At 39.2% G+C, this 25,089-nt stretch overlaps 2 protein-coding genes across 2 annotated transcripts; both read right to left on the bottom strand.

The window, feature by feature from the left end:
* Window positions 1-107: 107 nt before the first annotated feature.
* Window positions 108-1,991, bottom strand: LOC138017619 (uncharacterized). The gene has a single exon (XM_068864657.1). The coding sequence runs from the start codon at window positions 1,989-1,991 to the stop codon at window positions 108-110; it is 1,884 nt and encodes a 627-aa protein (XP_068720758.1).
* Window positions 1,992-3,318: 1,327 nt separating this feature from the next.
* Window positions 3,319-22,884, bottom strand: LOC138016423 (progesterone-induced-blocking factor 1-like). The gene is made up of 15 exons (XM_068863565.1): window positions 22,206-22,884; window positions 19,645-19,764; window positions 19,396-19,529; window positions 17,427-17,535; window positions 15,722-16,029; window positions 14,327-14,425; window positions 13,336-13,501; window positions 11,781-11,931; window positions 9,555-9,645; window positions 9,171-9,273; window positions 8,722-8,852; window positions 7,382-7,466; window positions 5,130-5,300; window positions 4,969-5,039; window positions 3,319-4,194 (listed from the first exon to the last, which is right to left on the bottom strand). The coding sequence occupies exons 1-15, from the start codon at window positions 22,803-22,805 to the stop codon at window positions 4,185-4,187; spliced, it is 2,349 nt and encodes a 782-aa protein (XP_068719666.1). The 5' UTR covers window positions 22,806-22,884; the 3' UTR covers window positions 3,319-4,184.
* Between the last annotated feature and the right edge of the window lie 2,205 nt (window positions 22,885-25,089).

Below are 25,089 nucleotides of genomic sequence, written 5' to 3'. Positions count from 1 at the left end.
CAGTTTTTAGAAAAAATGGTGCCCCCGCACACGCAACTTTGGTTTTTTGGATGTCGAAAAAATGGTGCCCCGCACACGCATCCCGCAACTTTGGTTTTTTGGATGTCTCAATTTTCATCGAGATCCAGTTCATCGTCGTGTAAAGCCGAAGCGAAACCACGACGATCGTCTGTGAACGAATCTTCCTCGGTGACACTGTATCCATAGGGGTACGTGATGGCAGTACCAGGTCGAAGTACGCGTTTGTTGTAAACCAGCTGATAGTTCTTTTGCGCAGGTTGAGTGTGCAGGGAATGCTCTTTGGAACGTCGGACGATCTTCCTGGCTTGATGGATGGACGTTTTCCGAGGTGTGTCCAAAGGACGACACAGTTCGTCGAAAGTATTTTGTCGCAAGACGTTGTAATTGAGCTGGGCTTTACCCTCAACGTTCAAAGAATGTCCTTTGACCTTGCATTCGGTCTTCCCATCGTTGCACAGATAGCCGTAATTTTTAGGACCACCCGAACAGAACTCTCGGATGAACAAGTTGTCACCGAGTTCATTGGTAAACTCGCCAAGATGAGTTCCCGTCGTTTCGTCGGGTTCACCAGGACGACTCACACCAATGATGGAGTCCGTATCGAAGTAAAGGACCCGTTTGCCGAGACGTTCGAGAGCCTCGTACAAACGGAGTCGCGCCCAGCAGGTGGTAAAGGCAGCCACGAACTCGTTGGTGTTGACGTTCAAGTCTTCACACTCGGACTGAGCTTTATAGTGGACTTCCACCCAGTGTTCATCCAGGCAGCTGACGTAGCGCACATCGTGTTGGTCCGAATCCATAAACATCTGAAAAGGTTGCGGATCGAAGAACAGTTTGTGCAGCATCAGGTTGTCGCGCTGACCAAACTTTCCCCACATGGAGTTCAACATCATCTTGGTGCAGGCACGCAAGCCGGGATTTTTCTTAATGTTCTCAGGCTCCAGCTGGACCCCTTCATGACGAGCAAAATTGGACACGTATGCGTCACGTTTGATTTGACACTCGGGATGGTTAGGGTCGCGAGCGGGACCTGCAGGCCAACCGCTGGCTTCCACCTTGAGTTTTGGCCAACGGTTGACGTACGATTCAAAGAGGCCTTGTTTCTTAGATGGAAAATGGGCTACCTCGTGGGTCTTCAAGATGACGTAGCCGACCTCCACTGCCTTCTCCAACTCGGGGGTACACCAGGTCCAGGTCAGAGCACGCTCTGCATCCTTGTGAGTACACTCGAGAGATTTGTCATGCAGAGCCTTGTCGATGTCCTGTTCCACGCACGTACGGCAAAGAGGGAAGGTAAGCTTACCGCTGCATCGATAAGGTAACACTGGGTGGAAGAGTCTTGTTGGTGGAAGAATGGTGCAGGTGACCAAACCAAAATACTCGGAGAGATCCGTCGTGTCCGGGTTGTAGATGAAGTCGGGATGACCAACAGGATACACGGCGTACTTATTGGTCCACGGATACAGACTCATGTAGTCGATATAGAAGATCCGTTCATCGTCCTGGATCTTGTAATAGAGATGCACAGCATTGGTACGTCCACCAAAGAAATCATCGCGAGGATTCATAGGTGGTACGATGGTAAAAGCGTCCACAAACGCTTTGATCTGCGGATCCTCCTTTTTGAGACGAGAGCACTGACATCCCCAGATGGAGATGACGTGAATATCACGAGCACGAATATCGACGAGACAAGCCATAGTGTCTCGATATACGGCGTCCATACAACGATCGTCGTGACGACGTACGTGCACGAACTCTAATTGGAAAGGTTCATCAGGATCGTAGGACTCTCCCGAATTGAGTTTTTGAGCGAGATCATCCAAGAGGGAACTCACAGTCTGCGGTTCTTGACACCATCGACCAGCACGCATACCACGAGCAAACGACGTGTCGTGTACACTTCCGGCAACAAGTGGCTGCGACAAAATATAAATGAACCAATGAGAGAGCGTCATATGGTCAGCCATATTGAATTAGAAAACTAGTTCACATTCCCCCTCATACGAGATCACTGCGTGTGCACCGAACAGGCGTCGTGTCGCAGCGACTTGTTTTGCAAGTAGTACACATGGAGCAACTTGTCGCAGAGACATGTCGCCTAGTGTGTCCCGGCCTTAAAACTCTATACAGTTATTTCGGAAAAGAAGCTCGCAGCAGCTCTAATTGTAAACGATTTTTGTTCCCCGAAAGTAACGACCCCACGAAAGTAGCGACCCCCAAAGGCTGCTAATTCCGAGAGTAACGAGGGTCGCTCCTATCGGAACTCTACGGTATTGTTTTTGTCCTCACTGCCTCAAGATCAACGTGAATATTAGAGATTTCGAAAAATGGCCTATTGACACCCACTCATTTCACGTGCGTGATACGTCAATAAATTTTTCGCGCGCAGATTATGGCGGGAAACAGAGTAAAGCGATTTTAGCGGTTTCATAATTAATTTTAAAGAATTTTTTCCCGAGAAAATTTACGTCACATCCCACCGATTCAAGATTTGCAAAAACAAAATAATTGAGCGAGATGCCCAAATTTACCTTTAACGAGACCTTAAAATGGCTTAAGCCTGGTTTTCGCTAGCGACGCAAGCATAAGCAGCTTATGCTTGTGAAAACGAAACGTCGACAAAAGAATCAAAATCAACCGCGGCATCCGCCATTTTGTTTGAAATGCTCAGACGTGGGGAATCTGGAACGGGTGCTTTAATTGGCCAGACGTAGCAAATTGCCTTGTGCTTATGCTACGTTTCGTTTTCACACGACGCAAGAGTACGCAAGCATAAGGAAAAGGAAAATTTTTGAAAAATCCTTGATCTTTGTGCTTATGCTTGCGTCAACCCCGTTTTCACGGTGAAATAAGCCTTCTTATGCTTGCAGTTGCACCACTAGTGAAAACCAGTCTTTAGATAGGAAAGATGCGAATTTCGACATAGAGGCAGTGTGGCCCAGTGGGTTAGGGCGCTTGCCTTGAGATACGGAGATCCCGGGTTCAAGACCCGCTCTGATCATTCGCTGAATTTGTTCCTGGTAGTCTTTGGTTCAACTTCCCAGCTGCACTTGTAAATAGCCAACTGGTTTGCCTCCGGCCAGTTGGGATTCTTAACACTTGTTGTTGTTGTTGTGTTCTGTTGTTTCGTTGATTGTTTCATTGGCCCTGAAAAGCCCCTATGGGGAGCGGTCAATTAAGTATATATATATGTATGTATGTATGCAATATTCATGGCAACGTAAATATCAGCCATTGGCCAGAGAAACTGAGGCAAACACTTATTTTACTACATACAAAAACAGCAAGATGATATAACAGGAAAATGAGCTTCAACACACTTTATTGCCTTTTTTTGCCTGATAATTCAAAAGAGATCATGTTGACTAAACATAACAGTGTAGTCCCTTCTTACATGTCCATACAGTATGTTTGTGATAGAAAATATATAATACAAAAGCCTTCCATCCAAACTGCTGATATGTAATGGCAATGGGACTGTGTGCAGCATTCGGTCTGTAATTACACGAGTGAAATGGGACAACCGCGCAGTGGGAGTCCAATTGTTTGTCACAAGTATGATTACAGACTGAATTAGAGGACACGAAGTACTCTTGCCCATTAATCATAAGAATTACAGTTTCCGAGAAAAGAAGAGCCACGTTATGAAAGAAAGGGAAAATTTGCATTAAAAGACTGACAAAGGAGGCACAAATTGTTTAATGTCGCTCTGAAAGAAAGAAAGTCCCTATTTAGGAGTCTGTACACTGTCTCTATGGTGATTTAAACCAAGGTTGTGATTGGTTGATTTAAAATACAACTTTGAATGTGATTGGCTTATTAAACTGTCCGATAACGACTTGTGAAGTGAATCAGTGGAAAATACGACAAAATTGTACTTTTTATGATAAGAAATGATATCACAGTGAACTGTGATCACAGTTTATCAAGCAACTTAAGAAATGACGTGAGACTTGAAACCGGACCATTGCATTGCACACTGCTGGACGTAATATGACATTGTGTGTTTCACTGGATGAAACAAACATTCTACCAACACAGCAATTAATATATCTTCAGTTTCTCACAATAAAATTAATTACCACACCACGAATACTGAGGCACAATAATTATTATTATTTAAAACATTTAATCCTAAATTGTACTTTAGTTACACTGCATCACATTGACCTGAAGCAAATAAACAGAGAAACCATGAGGGGACAATAATAATAATAACAACAATCTTAACTGTAATAATTGCTACAAGCAATTTTCACGATATGAAAAGCAGTGTTTGTCATATTCTTAAAAATTCATCACTACTAATTATAATTGGAAATGAGAATAAAGGATATTATTAAAAACTGAACTAGAACTCCAGAATTTACATTGGCTTGCCGGACACAGGCTATCAGTTTTTTCTTTCAGTCCCGAAACGTCTGGACATTTGTTAAGATTTTGGCACTTTCAGCAACATTCTTAACTTTTATGATTTTCTTATATCAGTTTATATACCTGCTGTGCCTAATATGGTCAAGGAACACGTCGGAAATAAAGCGAGCTGAAAACATTTTTGCAGCTCTGGGAAAATGGCCGACAAACGCCGTTTTGGACCGGAAGTGACCGAGGCAGAAATCAATGCTCTAGTCAACAATACTACCCCCGGGAACACCATGGAGATTTTAATAAAACAATTATTCCACTCAGGATGACTGGATATAAAATGATTATAACCAACTCCTCACAAAGAGTCTTGAAGTAATGACAATGAAAATAATTGGGGTGTCACTTCTTGAGAAAAATGATCTCACATCTTACATCAGCAGAAACATTTCATACAAAAGTAAAGGGAATGAAAGTTGATTTTTTGACCATTTTAACAGAAAACAGCAAACCTCCTGTGTTGTAGCCCCTTTAAAACCCTTCTTAAACCCTTGTTGTGGAGCTGATTGCAAAACTTACTCTTGCGTAGTTCGCCCAGTTAAATTCTGACTCTTCAACTTTCTGTACCAGGTTGGTGGATCTGACTTAGTCTGCACCAAATAAGAAAAAGAATAATTTTGTGAATGCTGTAGCCTTCACCTTTGATAGACATGTAAACTGACAAGAAAAAAAATTCTTACAAATATAGTTGGTTTTGGTCGATGAGCTGCTTGCATGGATGTACTTCCTACTGCTGATGTCCTGAGATGCGATTTTTGCCCATGGATGTCAGTAGATGTTTTGGTAACCTGTGAATTTGAGCCTCGAGTAGAATGCAAACCAATAATTGCTTGCTTCATTACAGCCATTTCCTGCCAAAAGTAAACCCTTTGTTCAACCTATTTCTTAAGTGATTGTTTAAAATTTAAATAAGTGTTAACTTTAAACAACGAAAAACAAAAACTAGAAAGATAAATGTAACAGACAAGTATTTCTTTTTTTTTTTCAGGTGAATTAGAATACTATTAATTATTGATTGAAGTTTACCAAATTTCCAAATCTTGGTGTTGTACCAACATACATGTATCAGGTACTGATACGTTTTAACACTAGTTCTGTTTCATAGGGGGTGGGCGCAAAAAAACACAATGACAACCAAGTGTTAATATTTCTGGTCGTTAACTGTCAATTGAAAGTAGTTAAGCTTATCAAGGTGATGGCGTTTGCGTGTTTTTGCTCAGTTTTATTGAAGCACACAAAGCCAAAAATTAGTCTTTTCTTGTGAATCATGAACACTAACGTTCTAAGTTCAAACTATTCGTTGTTGCCTAATATATGGCATTAACACATTCAAGTGCAGACCAACATTTTGTTCTAACATAATTTTGATTGGTGTCACACAATTTGAAGATTTAAATTTTGATTCTCAAGACCCATCATTAGAACATGTAATATTGGTACTATAAAGGGTCCCAAAAGCAGCAATAATTATTAGTAGTATCACCCAACTAGTGGACTAATGCAAATACTGCAATCCTGCAAATCCTGCAAATCCTGCATAATTGGCTACGCTACTAGTCAAGAGGACTATTAGTAATAGTCCTCGAGACGCTTTCTTTCGTTTTATTCCCAAATAATTATTCCTTAACTTGCATTTGCTAAATTTGTTATTGCCTTTTCTGTCCGACTAGTTGGGTGATACTAAACCAATTAGCCCCTTCGCCCTCAAGAGCCACGGGTCAATATCCCATTCGGCTTCGCCTCGTGGGCTACTGACCCGTAGCCCTTAAAGGGCGAAGGGTCTAATTGTTAATCACTGTATTGACGAAATTACTATGGTATGAGGAAACAGGGAAGAACTCGTACTGAGTGAAATGACCCCCATTTACTGCTCAGTGAAGTACTTGTTTGCGCATTAGGTTGTGGATGCTGCAGTCAGGGCAAAGAGGGTTGATCATGGGGTTGTCATACAGCAGCGATGACAGTATGCATAGAAAAGGCAGATATGCCCGGAAATGCCCCAAATTCGATGTATGCTGATTTCTAGATGGGTTACGCAGTGTCCCCTTCCTCTTCTCCTCAACTTCAATATCATTTGTGTCGTGGATACAGACGATCAAGGTCACAAAGTGTAAAGCAAATTCTGTTCCTTATGTAAGGATAAACATCTGAAATTACCCTAAGCTAAAAGTAGCACTAACCTTTACTCTTAAATTATTGATAGAAATAAGTAGCAAAGGCTTAGACTTAAAGGGACCAGGGTTTTCAATAAGATTTTTAGTAGATGGCAAAAACCTGAGGAGAAGGCGCAGAATGGACAATGTGCACCGAAGGCATAAGCTTGTAGGGGGATCTGGGGGGCATTCTCCCCAGGGAAAATCGCCGCCGAAATTAAGTAGTCTCTTTTGTTTTTCATGAACAAAGCTTTCCCAATCCAAGGCTCGTGTTCCGTGCGAATGTTTCTCATGTTATTTGTAAAATTTGGAAAAGGGAAAAGTGGGCGCTGAGTTCACATCCAATAACCTGCAAACCTCACCAGCTGCTGCCTCTTATTCGAAAACCCTGTATAGGGAGGGACACTTTGTGTTGGATGTCAAAATTGGGTGTGCATTCAATTACTTGCAATTCTGGACATAACTGGGTACGCGCAGTATATAGTAGAGAAAACAGGACTGAAAAAGAATGAACCTTGGTGCTTCACAGGGGAAACAAAATAAAAGAGAAAGGAAAGGTCTCAAATGTGGAGGGAAAAAAAACCTGTGGACCACAAAACAAAGAGAAAATCTTTTTTCAGACAGTTGACAGAAAAAAACCCTTACCGCAGTTTACCTTAAATTCACCTAAATTGAATTTATCCTGTGACCTACACAAGTCTTGCATTTTCAAATCTTTGTGAATCATTTTTTTTATAGATACCATAGGGATTATTAAAAAAACAGACTGTAACATGTACCTCCCGTTGATTAAGAAGCCTTTCCAAGTCTGAGGACAGCTGGTTACGAGTGTTAACAAGGTCTTCTTTTTCAGCTTTCAACTTTCTGAACAAAATGGAAAAATCTGGCTTTAACAATCAAGTTACTGTTGTAACAGAATGGTGTGGCTGGGTCTGAATTCTGACCCAAAACAACTTCACCCAACATGCTCCAATATTATGCCTACGTTTTGCTCATTCAACAATGTGATGTGGAAATGACTGCACCATGTTATGGATACCAAACTATTTTGGGTGATGTTGTGCCAACATCTAAGTTTTTTATTGTTACCTAATTACATTTTAAAAATTAAAATCATTTTATTGATTGGACCAACAAAGCTTGCAATAGTGTGCAAAATGTGGGTAGACCATTGGATTTGACTCTGCCACTGGTGAAACTCAACTGACAAATGTATAAGCTCATTAGTGGTTTGGCCACCAAATAATTTATCGGCTTTTGACACCTAATATTTCAACGATTATCAAAACCAGTGAGAAGGCTTACATTACTGCGATTTTCATAATTCTGTAGAATCTCATCTTCAAGCAGTAAGTGCCAAACTGCGTTTTCACTTCCATAAATCAAATTTCTGGACATACAGTAGCCTGGAAGATCAACCCTAGGATACCATTATGATATCTTCTTTGAGGTACTTTAGAAAAAGGATTCGTAAAGATTCCATCGCTTTCCATTGGTGTCAAGTTTGAATGAATGCTGGTTGGTAAGTCAACTCTTGGCTTGGTGTTGGAAGTTTGATTGATGGAAGCCAAAATGTAGTTTGAGATTCCGCAGAATCATAAACATCACAGTAAACATGAGAAGACTGAGAAAAACAAGTTTTTTGATCCTTGATGCCAATTTGTTTAGAACACAATGCCTGCTACAGTACAACAAATCTCGTATGTTCATGAGAGAAAAAGAAAGAGAAACTTTCACTTCACTGAAAACCAGTTGCTCAGACAGTTGCAGGAGTTCACAGGTTCAAAATCCTGGTTGGACCAACTGACTCTGGGTCTTTACTCTTATATACATAAATAACTGAAGAGAAGGCAATTCATCTGCAAATGGTTAGACTTTTACATCTTCTCAGACAAAGGACCACCAGTATCAACCATAGGCCCAATCTCACACCCCTTCCTGTTCATCAACACTGGCGGACATCAAGGGACCCACAAACTGTTGAAGATTAAGGGGAAACCCGCAATGCTGGTAGTCTCAGAAAATTATAAACCACCATAAGTCTGCATGTGATATGAACGGTATATAAATCCATTACAGTCACCATCCTCAACCTCAAGATTTTTCAGAAGTGACAAACCTCATATCCTCCTCCATCAATGTCAGCTGTTCATTAAGAGACTGATTTTGCATGTCCCGAGCCCTAATGCTTTCTATCAAGTAGTTATATGGTTGCTGAGCCTCATTCAACAGTGATGTCACCTTGGAAAGCTGCAGAAATATAAGACACCAAGAATCAGTTTGAAAAAAACCTGTCCAGATGAGAGAGAGAGAGAGTGGTGTTCAATGGGCCTTCTCACACCCACAAAGATTTTAGACAAAAAAACAGCAAATGTTGTTTTTCAAATTTGCTTATGAGCTGTATTTAGGCAAACAGAACAAAGTGAGATATGTCATATCTCAATAATATTGAAGAACTGTATGACATGCAAATGAATGTATGAAATCAATAAGACTAAATTTTGACAAACATTTTCGTTGTGAACGTGCTATAATCAATTTTACTTTAATGATTAAAAAAAATCAAACCTCTTTTCCAAGTAAATCTTTCTTCTTCTTCTCTCTCTCCATCTCATTTCTGAGAGAGGTGTTTGCTCTTTCCAAATGAAGAACTCTGCGAGCTAATTGAACACTACAAACAAAGATAAATTGTGAGTCAAAGCCAGTCAGCTTAAAAAAAAACAAAGTTAGTCAGTCAGAAAATTTATGGGAAGAAACAACCAGAAAAGCAGGTTGTTGGATGGTTCACTTACTGGACAGTCAAACCATGATTTTCCACAACATTATTAAAAAAGAAGATAATAATGTCATTCCAAGCTCTGAACTATATTATTATTATTAAATTATACACAGCCAGTGAGAGTAAAATCTTTGTCTCACTCTCAGGTTAATGCTTTGCTGTTCTTAAGTTACCTCTGTTGCATTCTCCTCTTTGCTGTACTTGGAACATTTGCACCATAACCATACGAAAACAGGACGCGTTCAGCATCTGCTTCATTGTCAACTTCAACACAAATTAAATTATTTGTTAGACTTACTTTAATGAACAGTGTGTGCATCAAAGCTTTTAATGAGCAACAGATTATCTTGGGAGCAGGTTATTTACATGTATGTCCAAGATTACTAGCAGTAAGATGCACAAATAATTTTGATCAATGCCATGACCTAAGCTTCTCAAACTCCGCAATAGACTATTCATCACTTAAGTCCACCAATCACAGAATGTATACCACACCAAATGGACATTCAACTAAAAAGTAGATGAAAACCTTTAAAGATTTGGATATGATACCCAAATCTCTTGTGTGGTTTTTCAAAGCACTTTTATTAGACTCTACAGCTATGTTTTTTTTAATCAACAAAACGAAACCATATTTGGCCATTCATTCGAAAAGATATACCGCAAACTCATGGTTCATGTTTCACCAGGGGTTTCCTACTCAAGGCAAAACCCATTTTTCGGGTGGGTGTGTCGAAAGGTAAAATGCACGGTATGTGTTCACTTGACTAGCAGAGTGATCTTTATTTCTAGATGAAAGTAATATTAGAAGAAGTGAGTTTAAAAAATTGCAATAAAATATATTTTCCACTTGCTAAAAACACTAAAAAAACTATGACATTTCTATTTTGGCTAAACGTCATTTTCAAGTCAAGGTTATTTAAAAATTACAATCTATAAATAAAATTATTAATAACACTAAAAGAATAATAGCTGATGTTAAAGAAGGTATTATAATAGTAAAAGAAAGGTACAATGAAAATTAAACAAAACATTTGGCATGTATGGAGTCCATCTGGAAATTTGAATAAGTTTGAGACTCTTTAAGCAATATTTGCCCTAACACTTTCTTAAGACTTTAAAACTGGTTTCATTCCAAGAAATTATCAGACTGCTCGCAGTCCCCTCTGAGTCAGTCGAACGGCCCCCTTTAGTCATGCAAACAAGCCAAGGGGAGCACCTCGCTCTACCACCATTCTTCCCTTGGCTGGGTCGCATGACTGACTAAAGCAGGCCATTTGACTGATTCAAAAGGACTGCTAGCAGTCTATAAAAAGATTTTTACATTTGAGGAGAAGGGCAATGGGGAACTAAGTGATGCTTATCAAAATCAGGGAACATTTCATTACTAGCAATCTTGGAGCTGGTGCCAGAAAGATTGAGGGCTGAAACTGTTGCTGAGGAGCAATCACAAAGGCCAACGAAAATGGCACCATCTGATGAAAGAAGTCAGAAGAATACTCCCCTCAAAAGGGAGTGGGAAAAGAAAGCTTTCATTGAAAATGGCATGCTAAAATGACCTCACCCAAGCATGCATGAGTGCATGCATTCTGGGCAGGTTCAAATTTCTTCTCGTTAAAAGTTTTCAAACCACCTCAATTTTGATTTTTCTTTGTCTAATAATTATTCCTTATCATAATCTGAAACAAAGAAAAACCTAAATTGAACTGGTTAAAAAGATTTGAACCATAACATATGCAACCATGAGTGGCTCAAAAGCAACCCTTAGGCTGCCAAAGGGGGGTCATGGCTACCCATAATCAGTTTCCTCAGTTCTTAAACCGACCCAAATAACTATGATTATATATTAGCCAAACTTACCCATGAAAGAAAACTGTTATTGGGTACAATACTAACCACCTCTACATTTTAAACAGATCACCAACTTAGCACCCCTAGCAATGATTTAATAACCACTCCATAGAAAAAATGCTAAACGTTCAGGATTGTGCAGAAATATTTAAAAATCTCGACTTTGGTTTTTTACATATTAAAGGCTTTGTGCATAAAAAGGGGCAAATTACTATATAACACAAATTTCCCCCAAAAAATAAATGGCCGCAAATCATACACAGAAATAACAATACAATGAAAATAAGTCTTCAGCACTTTATCTGACTTCCCTCAATTGCCATGCTCCTGTCGTAGCAGTTCATCGAAGCTAACACCACATTGATTGTATGAAATTTAGAAGCCTACACTGTGCATCTTAATTGGCCTATCTTGCCCCTCGGTAACTGGCTTCACATAGATTTATAGAAATTAGCCACAATTTGGCAAAAATAAGAATGAGGTGTCCATTGTGACACTTACAAGTGAAAAGACCTTTTTTTAGTAGGTAGATAACTTAAAATTCTTACTCTCTGCTGCCTGCATTATGACATCATCAAGCTCCTTCTCAAGCTTTTCATAGACTGTCAACTTGTCACTCTGTTCTTTCAACTTAGATTCCAGCTCTACCAAACGTTTCTCAGATGAATTTTGCAAAGTATAATATTCTTTGTTCAACACCTTCAAAAACAAGAAAATTTTGACTTTCATTATTTTTATATTATCAAGTCTTGTTGCACATCTCAGAGAGGAAAGCAATTCAATTAATGTTCTTCTTGCTAGCTTCATCTAAAGCGTTTAATATAAGAAGCAAGAAAATAAATTTCATGTTCTCACTGAACGCAGGATTCAGTTCCAAGCATAAACATGGTTCAGTTTTTGTGTCTTGCAACTGCTCCTTAATCCTCCCATCCCCTAGCCAGTCCAAAAACGATTTTGAGTGTAAACATCATGGTTAATTAAAGGTTCAGGATGCAGCTCTCAAAATAGCTCTCATGATTGGCTCAAAAAACATTAGGCTCAAAAAATAATAATTTAAAATATATTATTGTACTGTACAACAGAAAAAAAGGAGCCCCATCTAAAGGAGCAGTTTCACAGGCAGGCTCTCGAGTGAGTAACAAACTTTTCATCTGTCTCCCAACATCAATTTGATCGGTAGGATTGATTTTGGCTAGTATTCATTGTATCGCAAAACTTGTACCCTTTTCACTGGGTGTAAGGCAACTTAGGCAGCATTATTTGGGGATAATGTGGTCTCAAAAACTGGTGTCACGACTCACGACTCCACCCAATATAGAAATATATTTTCTCCCAACTAGCCATCATTATAAAGCCGTAATGTTGTCTCAAAATCGAATTAGTTTATAATAAAACTCATTGAACCCTCGGCTATATTGCTCTTTTGGATTTTTTTTTTGTTTGTTTCGTGCCATATACATTGTAGATGGTGTAGTTACGAAGATATATGTAGCAATGAAACTTGAAAAAATTTGTCACCTTTTTCAAGTTGTTGTATCACTTCAGCACATGCATAAGATCCATGATGCTGTTCCTTCAAACACATAATTTTTATAATAATAGTCCAATGAAATAATTGGCCTGCATCACTTGAAGCTAATGGTTAGCACTACCCAACCAGTAAAGAACGTGACAATCTTTTGGACTGCAGCGAATTAATAAACGTGAATGATTGAATAAATCAAGTTGGTAGACTACTGTATTCACTATTAGCCTAATCATTACAATCATGAAAGCTCACTTTGTGGGAGGCGCGGTGGCCTCATGGTTAGTGCGTTCGACTCCGGATTGAGTGGTCCGGGTTCGGGGCCTGGCTGGGAACATTGTGTTGTGTTCTTGGGCAAGACACTTTACTCTCACAGTGCCTCTCTCCACCCAGGTGTATAAATGGGTACCGGCGTAATGCTGGGAGTAACCCTGCGATGGACTAGCATCCCATCCAGGGGGGAGTATAAATACTCCTAGTCGCTTCATGATGGGCCTTCTGGCTCGTAAGCAGTGACTTTACCTTTACCTAAGCACACTTTTCAATAAATACACACTGTACCATCAGTCTGCACATACTTCGCACTTTCTCTGGTACTTTTCTGCCTCCAGCTTTACTTGCTTCAGATTGTTGGCTGTCTCATCAAGAATCATTTGTGTTCTCTCCAATTCAAACTGCTTGACGTTGATCTCTTTTTGCAGATCAGACTGTCTGCTATCAGATGTCAACTGCAACTGGCGAAACCTACATAGGAATAACAGGAACTTTTCATTCATTATTTCCCTTTTATTTTTGATTAAATGTTATCAATAAAAAATAGGACAACTGGTTGGTGCAGTGGACTGGTGATGGCAAGAAGCAAGAACATCAAGCGAGTCCACATCACTTTATACATAGGAATAAAAAATAGGCCTCCACGCGACATAATGGTTAACTTGTGTTGTCCTTTATATGTGTGTTAGCATGAAGGTGTCAGTGGGATCCAGTGGCTAGGGCGCTGATGCCTTCAGTTAATATCTGGACATCCCAGGTTCAAGACCCATTCCGACTACATGTGTTGAAATTGATCCTGGTAAGCACTTGTAAATAACCAACTGGTTTGCCTCAAGTCAGTAGGGATTCTTAAAGTTGCTGTACAGGGCCCAGTTGTTTTAAGGGTGGATAGTGCTATCCAGTGGATAAATCACTATCCACTGGATACCTCAATTGGTTTTGCTAGTGATTTATCCAATTGATAATGATGTATGACCAGTGGATAGCGTTATCCCCTATTTGAACAACCAAGGCATGTTCTTTTTCTTTCAATGTTTACATTTCATTGGACCTGAAAAGCCCCTGTGGGGAGTGATTAAGTATGTATTGTATTGTATGAAGCGTTGTTTCTTCAGATACTCGACTCTGTCTTCAAAACCAAACATTTGAACCTATGGAACTTTTGTATAGTTTCAGCAATAATACAGCAGCTGTAAATAACATTATTATTAGTGTAGGTGAGGCACATGTGCTCAGCAATACGTTAAAATAATAAAGCAAGTTTTTATTCAACATACAAAATGGAACATATTTTACCCTGATTGCAGCACGTCATATTTTGATGTCAATTCCTTCTCACTGGAACAAGCTCTTTCTTTTTCGTCAAGTGCATTGTCCCTTGCCTCTCTGAGGTTCCTGTCAAAAGGCACAAACAGTTGGATATTCAGGAGTGGATCCACACATCCTGGATTTTTCTTAAGGAGAGGGTGCAACATTAAGGAAATTTTAGCATAGCTGACTGTTGACGGATTTTTTTTGTTAGACGCAGAATACCAGTTGTATTACAAAGCCGCAGTTCTTCTCAAGGTGGATGCGCATCCTTCCCCTAGATCTGCCCCTGATATTTTTATTGATTTGAAAGTTCACATAGAGATTTGGGTTGTTCTCATGTCAGTAATCGGTCTGGCATTAGAGTAAAAGTGTCACCCTAAGGTAGAAAAGGCTTAATTTTTTTAAAGGGGACATTTTTGAGTGGACATACTGTAGATGTTGTTAACCTTTCACCCTTAAGCAGCGGGTAGAGGGCCAACAAACTCAACTAACATGTCATCATCATCATCATCATCAGCATTGTCTGTACTCTTATCGACAACAATATTCATCATCACAGTGGTCAAAATGTTGCGCCTCAAGAGTCCACAACAAATTTTGACCACTGTGATGACGACTATCATTGTTGATAAGAGTACAGACAACACTGAACCACATTCGATTTGTTTTTGACTACAATATAATATTGAATATGTCAAAGAATATGTTTATTTCAGAAGGTGACAAGGATAGTGACACAAAGAAAGAGCAAGAGTTCTGATTGGTTTATTTCCCAAAATGAGCATTTCTGATTGGCTACACAATTGCGTGACACTTTGACACAAACAACCTTGTGTAGACTCTTAACAACAACAATGGCAAATTAGCCAATCAGATTGTGAGATCACAAGCACTTTTTAGCTTGTGGTAAAATATTTATTCAACATCAGATTTTAGAGTAGCTTGATGGAGATAGACTATTTCCAAGCATTTTACCAGGCTCCCAACGATGATATACCACAGAGGATAGGCCACAACACTGGGAACTCCACGCCCTACTCTTTGCGAATAGTGTGTGGGGTCTTAAACATCCCACATGGTCATGAAGATAGATTGAAGGGTTGTGAGAAGGGGAATGCAGTTTATCGTCTTTATCCAAGAAGACTAGAGTGTCTAACCATTTGCAGATGTCATGACAAAGGTAACACTTTCTCCCCAGTCATTTACAGACCCTGAGTGACAGTGTTAGTCCAGCTGGAGGTTTTCGTAATTTTTCCACATATGACAGTCTCAGGCCGGAAAGTAATGTAAATTGTGGTAACCTTTGTACCACAAATTCATGTGAGAACAGGCAACCTAATTTTAGAATGATGAGAAAACTACCCTGTAGAACTAACTTACCTATTTTCTCTTTCAAACATTTCCTTAGTATCAACTCTTATCCTGTCCAACTCAGTGGAGGTCTTTTCCTTCATTTCATCAATTTCAGTCTTCAATCTCAATTCATATTCTGACTTGTACTGTTCTCTTACATTGATATATTTCTCGTATAGCTCTTCCCTAGCCTGTTTAGTGTCTTCTAGCTGTTTAGCTGTCTGTTCCAGTCGCTCCTCAGCTAATGTGCAGCGTCCTCTAATCTCTTGCAGCTGTCTGTTCATGTAATCCTTGTCTTGTTTCAGCAGTGCTACAGTCTGTTTACTGGTATGCAGCTAAACATTTCAAAAAAAGAGCCAAGATTTTGCTCTAAATTAGTGGGCTTAAAATAATTGAAAACGTTTTGAGCCAAGGTCTGAAATACAATCATGATGGAACTTGATGCTCCGGGTATGTGCAGTTCTAAGCCACTGACATTTTGACAACCAGAATGGACCATAAGACATCAACATAGTCAAATTCCATCAAGGAGGTGCTTTCATTTTAAGTTACTCTCTCATACTAACACATGCTGCAAATTGGCTGCATTTCTCTGTATCCCCTCTTGTAAAGTATAGGCATCAATTATTAACTTTTGCTATCAAATGTCACACATGCATGTGCAAGGTATTGAATAACCGTGTACTCTGTGCATCTGACAGCTTTCCATGACAAAAGTTGACTTAAGTTAATCCCTGTCCGGCAAGGTTAGTGTCTGGATGGGAGACTTCAAAATATATGACTCTCTGTTGGAAACATGGCACTGAAAATTCTATTTTAACGCTCAAAAATGCAAGCTAAGCAAGGTACAGATTTTGCTAGCCTGCCTTTTGCAAAACAAAATTAGTATTGATGCAAAAGTAAATTATTATTGACACACAGTTTTTAGAAAGAGCAGAAGGACGTTTTTAGAAGTGTCGATCGAGAATTAAAAAAAGCCATCGGTAACAAAATTTGCGACACAAAAACAACATAAATTCTGTGCCACAAATAGGAAAAGTTACCATCAGCAAAACACATTTTGGAAGGAAGATTTTTGCTACATCAAATTATTTTTCTATTCGTACCTTTGGCTGCACAAATAAATCGCAAAATCGAAAGTGACATCGATTTCAGTGGCTACCTGTGATCAAGTTATCTTGCGTGTTACTTGTTAACCAACTCAAGAAACAAAGGATACATCTGTGACAAAATGACGGCAAGACACCAGGTTTTTGTTTTTTTCTTTTCTTCAAGTGTTATAAAGTTCAATAAGAATTGTGCGAATTCAAAACAAAGATCACAATCATTTAACTCTCAAGATTGACCATTGTTTCTGCAAACTAAGTCAAAAATTCACTCTACTTCAGATCTAGACGAGGTTATTTATCACCAGGTAATTCCATTGTTTTGGAAATATAAGCGGCTTTGCTATTCATCAGGGGCACAAATTCTTGCCGGTTTGCGGCTCATTTGTTGAAATTCAAGCAAGCTTTCAACAGACCTTTCGTGATTTATGCATGTACTGCGGGCCTATTTGCTACCACGGACTTTCACTATCTCACTCATTCACTCTTACAACCCGGTGACATAGTGTGTAGTGCACTTAAAAAGATCGCAGTTACCATTAAAAAACTGCTGGTTTTTTATTTTTAGTTACTCAAGCATTGTCTATAAATTTTATTGTACATGACAGGAAAAGGAAAAAACTTGCCTCTTTCTGTAAATCCAGTAAGCTGTCTGCTTTTGTTTTTAATGCAGCATCCAAAACCGTATTGTTTTTCTTCAACTCCATGATATTTCTGTCCAAAGTGTCACGCTCACTAAACAAAAAAGACAATCATTAAAGTTCTAAAATCACGGTATTCAAGGACATACAAAATGTTATTACACTGTACTTCATTCTGTCTGCACCTTGAGCAGTAAAATATCTCAACAACCCTTCAGCTTTACTTAACTTGCTTGCTACCCTGGTAATTCCTTCGATAACCATTGGTTAAGTCTCATTTGCATAGGATAATAGTTACCCAAATTGGCCAAGTCCCCATCAGCGTCAGAAATTAGCATCTCTTTTTAAACAAATTCTTGCAGGAAAATAAACAACAAACCAAATCGGCTAACTAAATGCTGTACCCACATCAAATCCTAAATAAGAATAAAACATTTTGTTCCCAGTATTTCCATGTCACTTATTATGAATGCTAAATTATTATAATTTATAATGCAAAATAATTAATACAATACACAAAGAATCTTAACCCTGAGAGATTTGAATGTGGTACAACATTGGATTAGCCGATTTGGTCTATTATTAATTTTCCCGCAAAACTTGGTATTTAAAAATAGACAATTTCCTGATACTGAGGGAGGACAATTACCGGTAAACCTGATACCAGATTCTTACATGTATTCTTGGGTAATGGAGTCTTGATGTGTACAACTAAATTTCAATGTTTTACTCACCCACCAACCGACCATCTCATTGTTGCTTTTGCACCTAACCCCATTAAAAATTATACCTACTTAAAAATTAAAATCCAAACGTTTTTGACATTGGGCCATCATCAGGGTAACAAAGGACTGGCCAATAACTATGTTTAATATATATTTTATATCCTTAGTTACCCGTAATTCCCATGGGAAAAGTTTTGCAATTTAGGAGTTACAGTCAAGCTATGTCACAGATGACCAGTAGTTTTGAAATTTAAACTGAGAATTCAAATCTGCATGCCAGTTTTGAACTTTGCTCGTGGATAATTTTCCATGATATATCAAAAATGGTTAGCTGAACTTTCATTTTATTATAAAATAAACGGTGTTTGAAAAGTAAAAACTATTTCAAGCATTTGATGAATTTTAACAATTTGCTCAGTTTTTGTGCATTTTTCGTAGCAACTATCAGACTTGGCTAAATCTTAGTTATCTATAGATTTTCGGCTTGGCTAAATGATCTATACATGTAGATTACACTTAATGGACATAACCCAAATGATTAACTTTTTATGAAATGGCTTATTTAACCATGAAATGGCCAACTACAAATTTGCAAGTCTTTCAAAAAAAGGAAAATAAACTGGTTTAACTGCCAAATGAAACATACCCTCTGTCCACACACATATTTTTTTTAAGACGAACACTTTTTCCTACATTTTTGCCTTGTGTCCACACAAATACAGCATTATTGGTCACCAAAACAAAGATTTTTTTAAATGCCCTTCATACTGTACACTTTTGTTGAAAAATATGGAGGTTTATTGTATTTGTGTGGACAGGTGAAAACAGAATAACATCAGAGGATTATGATACATGTAGCACAAAGGGTGCACACACGCACTTGCACTGTAGAGCAGCTAGTTCCCGGTGTTGCAGTCTGTCTTCTGTTGTGTATCATGGTTGGGAGAGTAAAAAAAGGGGCCACAGTAATCAGCACAAGCTGTTGTGGCACTCTGCCAGCTTGACTGGCAAAGTTAATAAATAAATAAATAGGTGGTGGTCACAAGGCTGAATCGTTTGTGGATGGGCAAATATGATTCAAAACCTGTATGTCTGGCCACACATTTTTTCATATATGGAAGAAAAAATCTGTTTTAGAAAATTTCAACTGAAGATACAGTACATGTTAATGGAGCCATATTATTTGCGAGACACTTGATGTTGGAAAGCAACATTTCCTTATTTCTTACCTTCTAACTTGGTCAAAATTTGTGATCTTATAGTCCCCTTGGTTGACCTGTGACTGTAACCTCTCTAATTGCATAGACAGCTTTTGTGCTCTTTGTTCCATCTCTGTGCGTCCCATGCGTTCCTCTTCAGCTTCCTTTATTTTAAACCCATTGATAAGGGAAAAAAACTGCATCAGAACACTTCATTTGAAGTATCAGCAACAGCACAGTGCATACTGTAAGTGATCTCTTATAAGAGAAAAATCCCACCTTGCGATAAAGGGCAACCTCCTCGTCTCTGGTGTGAAGGTCATGTGTTAAGGTTTCCATCTGATGCCGAAGACTTTCACATTCCAATGACAAAGGGTGCCTGGCTTCATAAATTTTGATCTACAAAATATTAAGCAAAACTGGCTTTAATGGTTATCTTGGATTATTGTGCTGGACTGGCAGTACCTACTAAACTGTTTTACTAGCATAACAATGTTTATGCAACTAACATTTGAAAAAAGAAAGCAAGCATGTAGGTTACATAAATGGGTTGTTTTACCATTTTATCTTCATTTAATTGGGATTTGAAGGAAAACAAGATTATAGGTAGACTTGATTCAGAGCAACTATTATTACTGGTGCTTTTCATTCATAAAAGCAAACTAGTTGGCATCAAAAAGCAATGCATCCTCCAGCCTTCAATTAAGTCCAACATAATGCAGAATGATGACATGCATTAGTTGATGCAATTTAACTTAGTTAACAACAAGGCACAACCATAATTGTTTTTACAGAAGGTATTCATTAGTGTGCTTTTACACTGGCATCTTGAAAATGTTGCATATTTGACTGTGTTGTCTTCTGTTAGCACTGAGTCAGTGTTGGGATGTGGTCATATCCATGTCAAATGCAGTCAGTAGCATTAATCACCAATCTACCATAAAAATCTTGGGGTTAGTAAGATCCATGTTCAGTTCAGCCCCTCCCTCCCTTCTACAACAAGAATTAGCCTTGAATTAGTTGCTCCCATTCTTCAAATGACAAAGTCCACACTGCGGGGTGTTGTGGTATGATCAATGGGTTAATAGTGGCTAGCATATGTAGCAGGCATTTGAGGGGGAAGGGGAAGGGGAAGGGGAAACAAGAACCCAAGGGAGAATGAAGAGGGCTTGCATGAAAGAAGGAAAGGGAATGCACCAATGTGCACTGGGTTCAATTCCAAGACTTTATGTCATAAGGTGGGTTGAGTTTGTTGCTTCTCTGCTCTGGGAAGTTTTTTTTCTGCATACTCCAGTTTTCCCTTCCTTAAAAAAGTTTGATTTTGAGTTGACTTTAATTAATAGCCGTTGTTACAGTTGAACCCACGTCTCAGCGGCGTTAGTTTCAGAAGGCACGAAAATGAGGCTTTTGGGTCAAAACAAGAATTTCCTATTGAAGAACTGTGATTTCTCGATTCTTGACTGTTTCCTTCACTTTTTCTCAAGTAATGTGAGCTTTTGTCTGACCTAATTTTATTGTGGAAAGTACGGCAAGGCAATGCACAGCACATGGATGTGTTAACTGAAATAACAACCCCAAATGTGCAAAAATTTCAAGGGAGGTTCCACTCAACAACTGTAGTTTCTCTTCTTCTTAAGAGAATGTAAATTCGGGATAGGAACTCATCATTTGTTATTTTTTTTGGCAATTCTCCCTAAATTTCTTACTCTTTGCCATATCTGATCAAATGTTGCCCAAAAGCCTCACTTCCACGCACTCTTAAACATACACTGTTTCTACGTGGGCTGACCTACAATAGTAGATAGTAAAAAGTAAAGTAACTATCATATTTACCCTCTGATTTTTAGAGTAGCGAGTAGCAAATATCTCTGAGCATTGAACAGAACAACATTAAGAATCCCAACTGGCTGGAGGTAAACCAGTTCGCTATTTAAGAGTGCTGCCAGGAAATTGAACCAGGGACTACTTGGAACAAATTCAATGAGTCCAAGTAGTCAGAACGTGTCTTTAACCCAGGATCTCCACATCTCAAGGCAAGCGCCCCAACCACTGGGCTGCACTACACCTTGCAGATATATGGAAACATCTATCCCTGGCATCTGCAGCGATCTGCGGCACACAGTCTGGATGATCAGGAAAGTTGAATCTAGTTCTACTTTCCCAACCATTACAGCGTTTCCAACTAAGACAATTTTTAATGGAAACGTGTCTGAGAGGACCTACGTCCTATCGTCAACACACTATTGTTCGCCTTAAAACACATCCAATCAGACTTGAAGTAAATGCACTCCTTTTTCTCCTCGCTTCGCAGGGGATTGGTGGTATGCTTGTCTGCGATCACTTCACATTTAAATGGAAACATTTGCTAGTTCCTGTATTTACGATCGTCTGCGATAAGACAGACGCAGACAGCTTCTGATGGTCGCAGACCGTTGCAGATCATATGGAAACCAGGCTTTATAGATTTTATGAAGGGGTAGTTTCTAAAGAAACTGTGGTGCTGCGTCGGTGGGGAAGTAGTATACAAAAATTTGGTTTATCAACGGAGTTGATAATGTAAATTGACCACCGTACAGAGATTCTAAAAGCTGACGTTTCGAGCATTAGCCCTTCGTCAGAGCGAATCCATTCTGACGAAGGGCTAACGCTCGAAACGTCAGCTTTTAGAATCTCTGTACGGTGGTCAATTTACATTATCAACTCCGTTGATAAACCAAATTTTTTTATAGATTTTACTCTGTCTAACGCAATACAAATTTACTCATCAATGGGGGCCCCCTCAAGCGTGAATATGTTAAATGAAGATTAATGTTATGGAAAAACCGTGGCATTTAACTGACCATAACAAATTCCCTCAGGCCTAATTGATTAGGGTCGCTAGATTTCAATTCCAAATAACTTTCATCAGAAAGTAATTCTAGGTTGGCCAGTCCCACTTTGTAATCCTCCGCCTTCTCCTCGAGTTTCTTGTTTTCGAATTCCAAGGTCTGTTGTCTTTTAAAGATTTTGGCCATTTCTTGTCGCATTCGCTCAAGAGCACTCTTTGCCTCTTCTTGATGAAGTCGAAGCTGCGACTCTAGTCGCGCTTGAAGGATCTGTTTGTCGTGTCTCGTATCTTCTAGAAGTTCTTCCAACTCGTCAACTTTGCTAAGATGTTCGACTTTCATGTTGTCTATAATAAGATTTTTCTGGCTAAGCTCGATGCGAAGAAGTTCTAGATCATGTAGAAGCTGTTTCCTTTCGATTTCATGTTTAGTAACCTTGCTTTCCCCTTCACTATCAACTTGAGTAGAAGATAAAGCCGAGCTCGTGAGGAGAGTTGAGGATTCCACATCAGTTGTGTTGTCGGCAGTCGTATCAGTTTCCGTCCTAAATGTGCTGTTTTGGTGATTCTCGTTGGTACGAGAACTTTCTACACTTCCACTTTCACCGCCTGACATGTTTGGGGCGCAAATGAGCTTTCTGGTTATCTACTTACGTTAACAGAACTAGCGCGCCGCCATTTTAAAAAGTCTAACTATTTGTATGTTTTAGTCCCTCTCGGTTGAGTAAAGCCGTGCCTCGGACCATGCTCTCCAGGTATGAGGGACTTGCCAGTGACAGTTTCAGTTCATTTTGTAGAAAAAAAAATCACAAAGCCATGCAATGCTCGCAGTTAGCAAAAGCTAGTCGAGGCGAGCAGTGCTTATAAATATATTCCAGATAAAAGGACATATACAAGGGCAAAGATTTGAGTTCATCTATAGACGGTTACAAATATGTAACTACACATTCACATAAATAATAAATTGGTTTTAGAATACAATTCTAAATGACTTTCAGTGACTTCGATAGTGTTTGCTAATTTTCGAATTAGTATAGTTTAGTAAAGTGTCGCCAATTAGAAGAGGGCACTGCCCTCAGCTGGATACTGTACCTACACTCAGATAGAACGGGAGCTTGCCTCTCCCATGCAAGGTCCCAGTCAACCTTTGCGCGTATCTTTCTATTTTTAGAACGCCCCGATTTCCTTGCACTGTTTAGAATGGCCTATCAGAATAAAGTTATTGTCAAACGAAAGCAAAAATCAAGTAAACCTACGATAAAAAAAAAAAAAAAATCAAAATAATGTCCGGATGTGTCTGATTCAAGGGATATGCCGCATGGGGAAGGCTCCCATTCATAGGCTTCAGAATCAAGTCAATGATTGATTGATGTCGGTGAAGGACGAGAGTTTTCACCTGTCTCCTCCCTTATTTTTTCTTCCTTGTTCACCCTTCATCAAAACAGACGAATAATGGAGTTCGGACAGTTCGGTGGGGAGTGAAACATGAAAAAATTGTTTTTGTCAAACATGTTGATAAAGGTACATTAACAACCATAAGAGACATTTGTGAACTAATGATGTTTCGAGCGGTAGCCCTTTGTCATAGCGAATTTCCCTTTCACCCAAATTCTTCGTCGAAACACCGCGTTCAAGCTGTCGTTGGATAATAGAAACAGTTTCGATGTATTAATATTCAATCCTGAACAAAAGACATCATCTCGAGGTTCTTGGGCATAAATGGAAGGAATTGTACGAGTTTTTTCCCCAGAGCCACGAGATGATGCCTTTTGTTTCGTACTTAATTTTAATACCAGTATATCGAAAACGAGGGTTGTAGCTATGGTGACTTCTCAAAAAAACATCGCACGCACTTTCCTAACGAACCGTCATTATTTCTCTAGGATCGGAAACTTTTTGAAAAGTTATGCAGTTTCTACGGAAGATTTTCATCCCTTAACCTACAAGCAGAGCTGCCCTACAAGCGCCGACGTTCTTATCCACCCCGGGAACCAAGATCTCGGCCTCAGAAATCGATATCTCGGGAAGCAGGCCAGCCCGCCTCATCTCATCATTAGGGAGCTTACGAAACGACGACGCCGACGGCAACGACGACGCTACAACACAACAGGTTTAGTGAGCAAAAACAATGGCTCTGCACGCTCTGCACGTGCGTTTTACATTTTGGTACATTTCTTTGCCGTCATCTCCTAAATGACGACGTGAAATGACCAAATTCAAGGTTCTGTGGAGGACGTGAGCACATGACGATGAATTTTCAGTTCTCTCTCTACGCATCCAACCGAGTCATACCAGTTTAATTCCTCGACAGTTACTTCACATTTTTTAACGCGAAACGACATGAAATAGTTTCGTAGTGATATGAATAACGCTAACTTGTGTTTTAAATGAAGTCCTCGTAGCCGTCGTCGTCCTCGTTTTGTAGGCTCCCTAATTTAACACATGGGGACGGGGCGCTTTACAACTAAACTGCAGAATTTACATATGAATACTGTGTATTTTTACATCCCTCATCCTTCAGAGAATGCCCTACAAGAACACCACATTGGCCGGGTATAGAGTTTTTGCACGGCAGCCATGTTGCATGGCAGGAACAATAGATTATTTTTCCTATGGGAACAAATGTTCTTTCTAATGCAAAACATTTTCATTCTTCCTGCCATGCAACATGGCTGCCGTGCAAAACCGCTATTCTGCCGTCACTCCTGGAATGAATGAATGAATGAATGAATGAATGAATGAATGAAATGAAATGAAATGAAATGAAATGAAATGAATGAATGAATGAATGAATGAATGAAATGAAATGAAATGAAATGAAATGAAATGAAATGAAATGAATGAATGAATGGATAGGGACTTTTAAGATCTACGACGCTGTCGTCAACGAGAACGCCACA

The sequence above is a fragment of the Montipora capricornis genome, chromosome 9 (genome assembly GCF_036669925.1).
Source record: "Montipora capricornis isolate CH-2021 chromosome 9, ASM3666992v2, whole genome shotgun sequence".
Classification (NCBI taxonomy): Eukaryota; Metazoa; Cnidaria; class Anthozoa; order Scleractinia; family Acroporidae; genus Montipora; species Montipora capricornis.
This window is presented reverse-complemented; position numbering and strand designations above follow the sequence as displayed.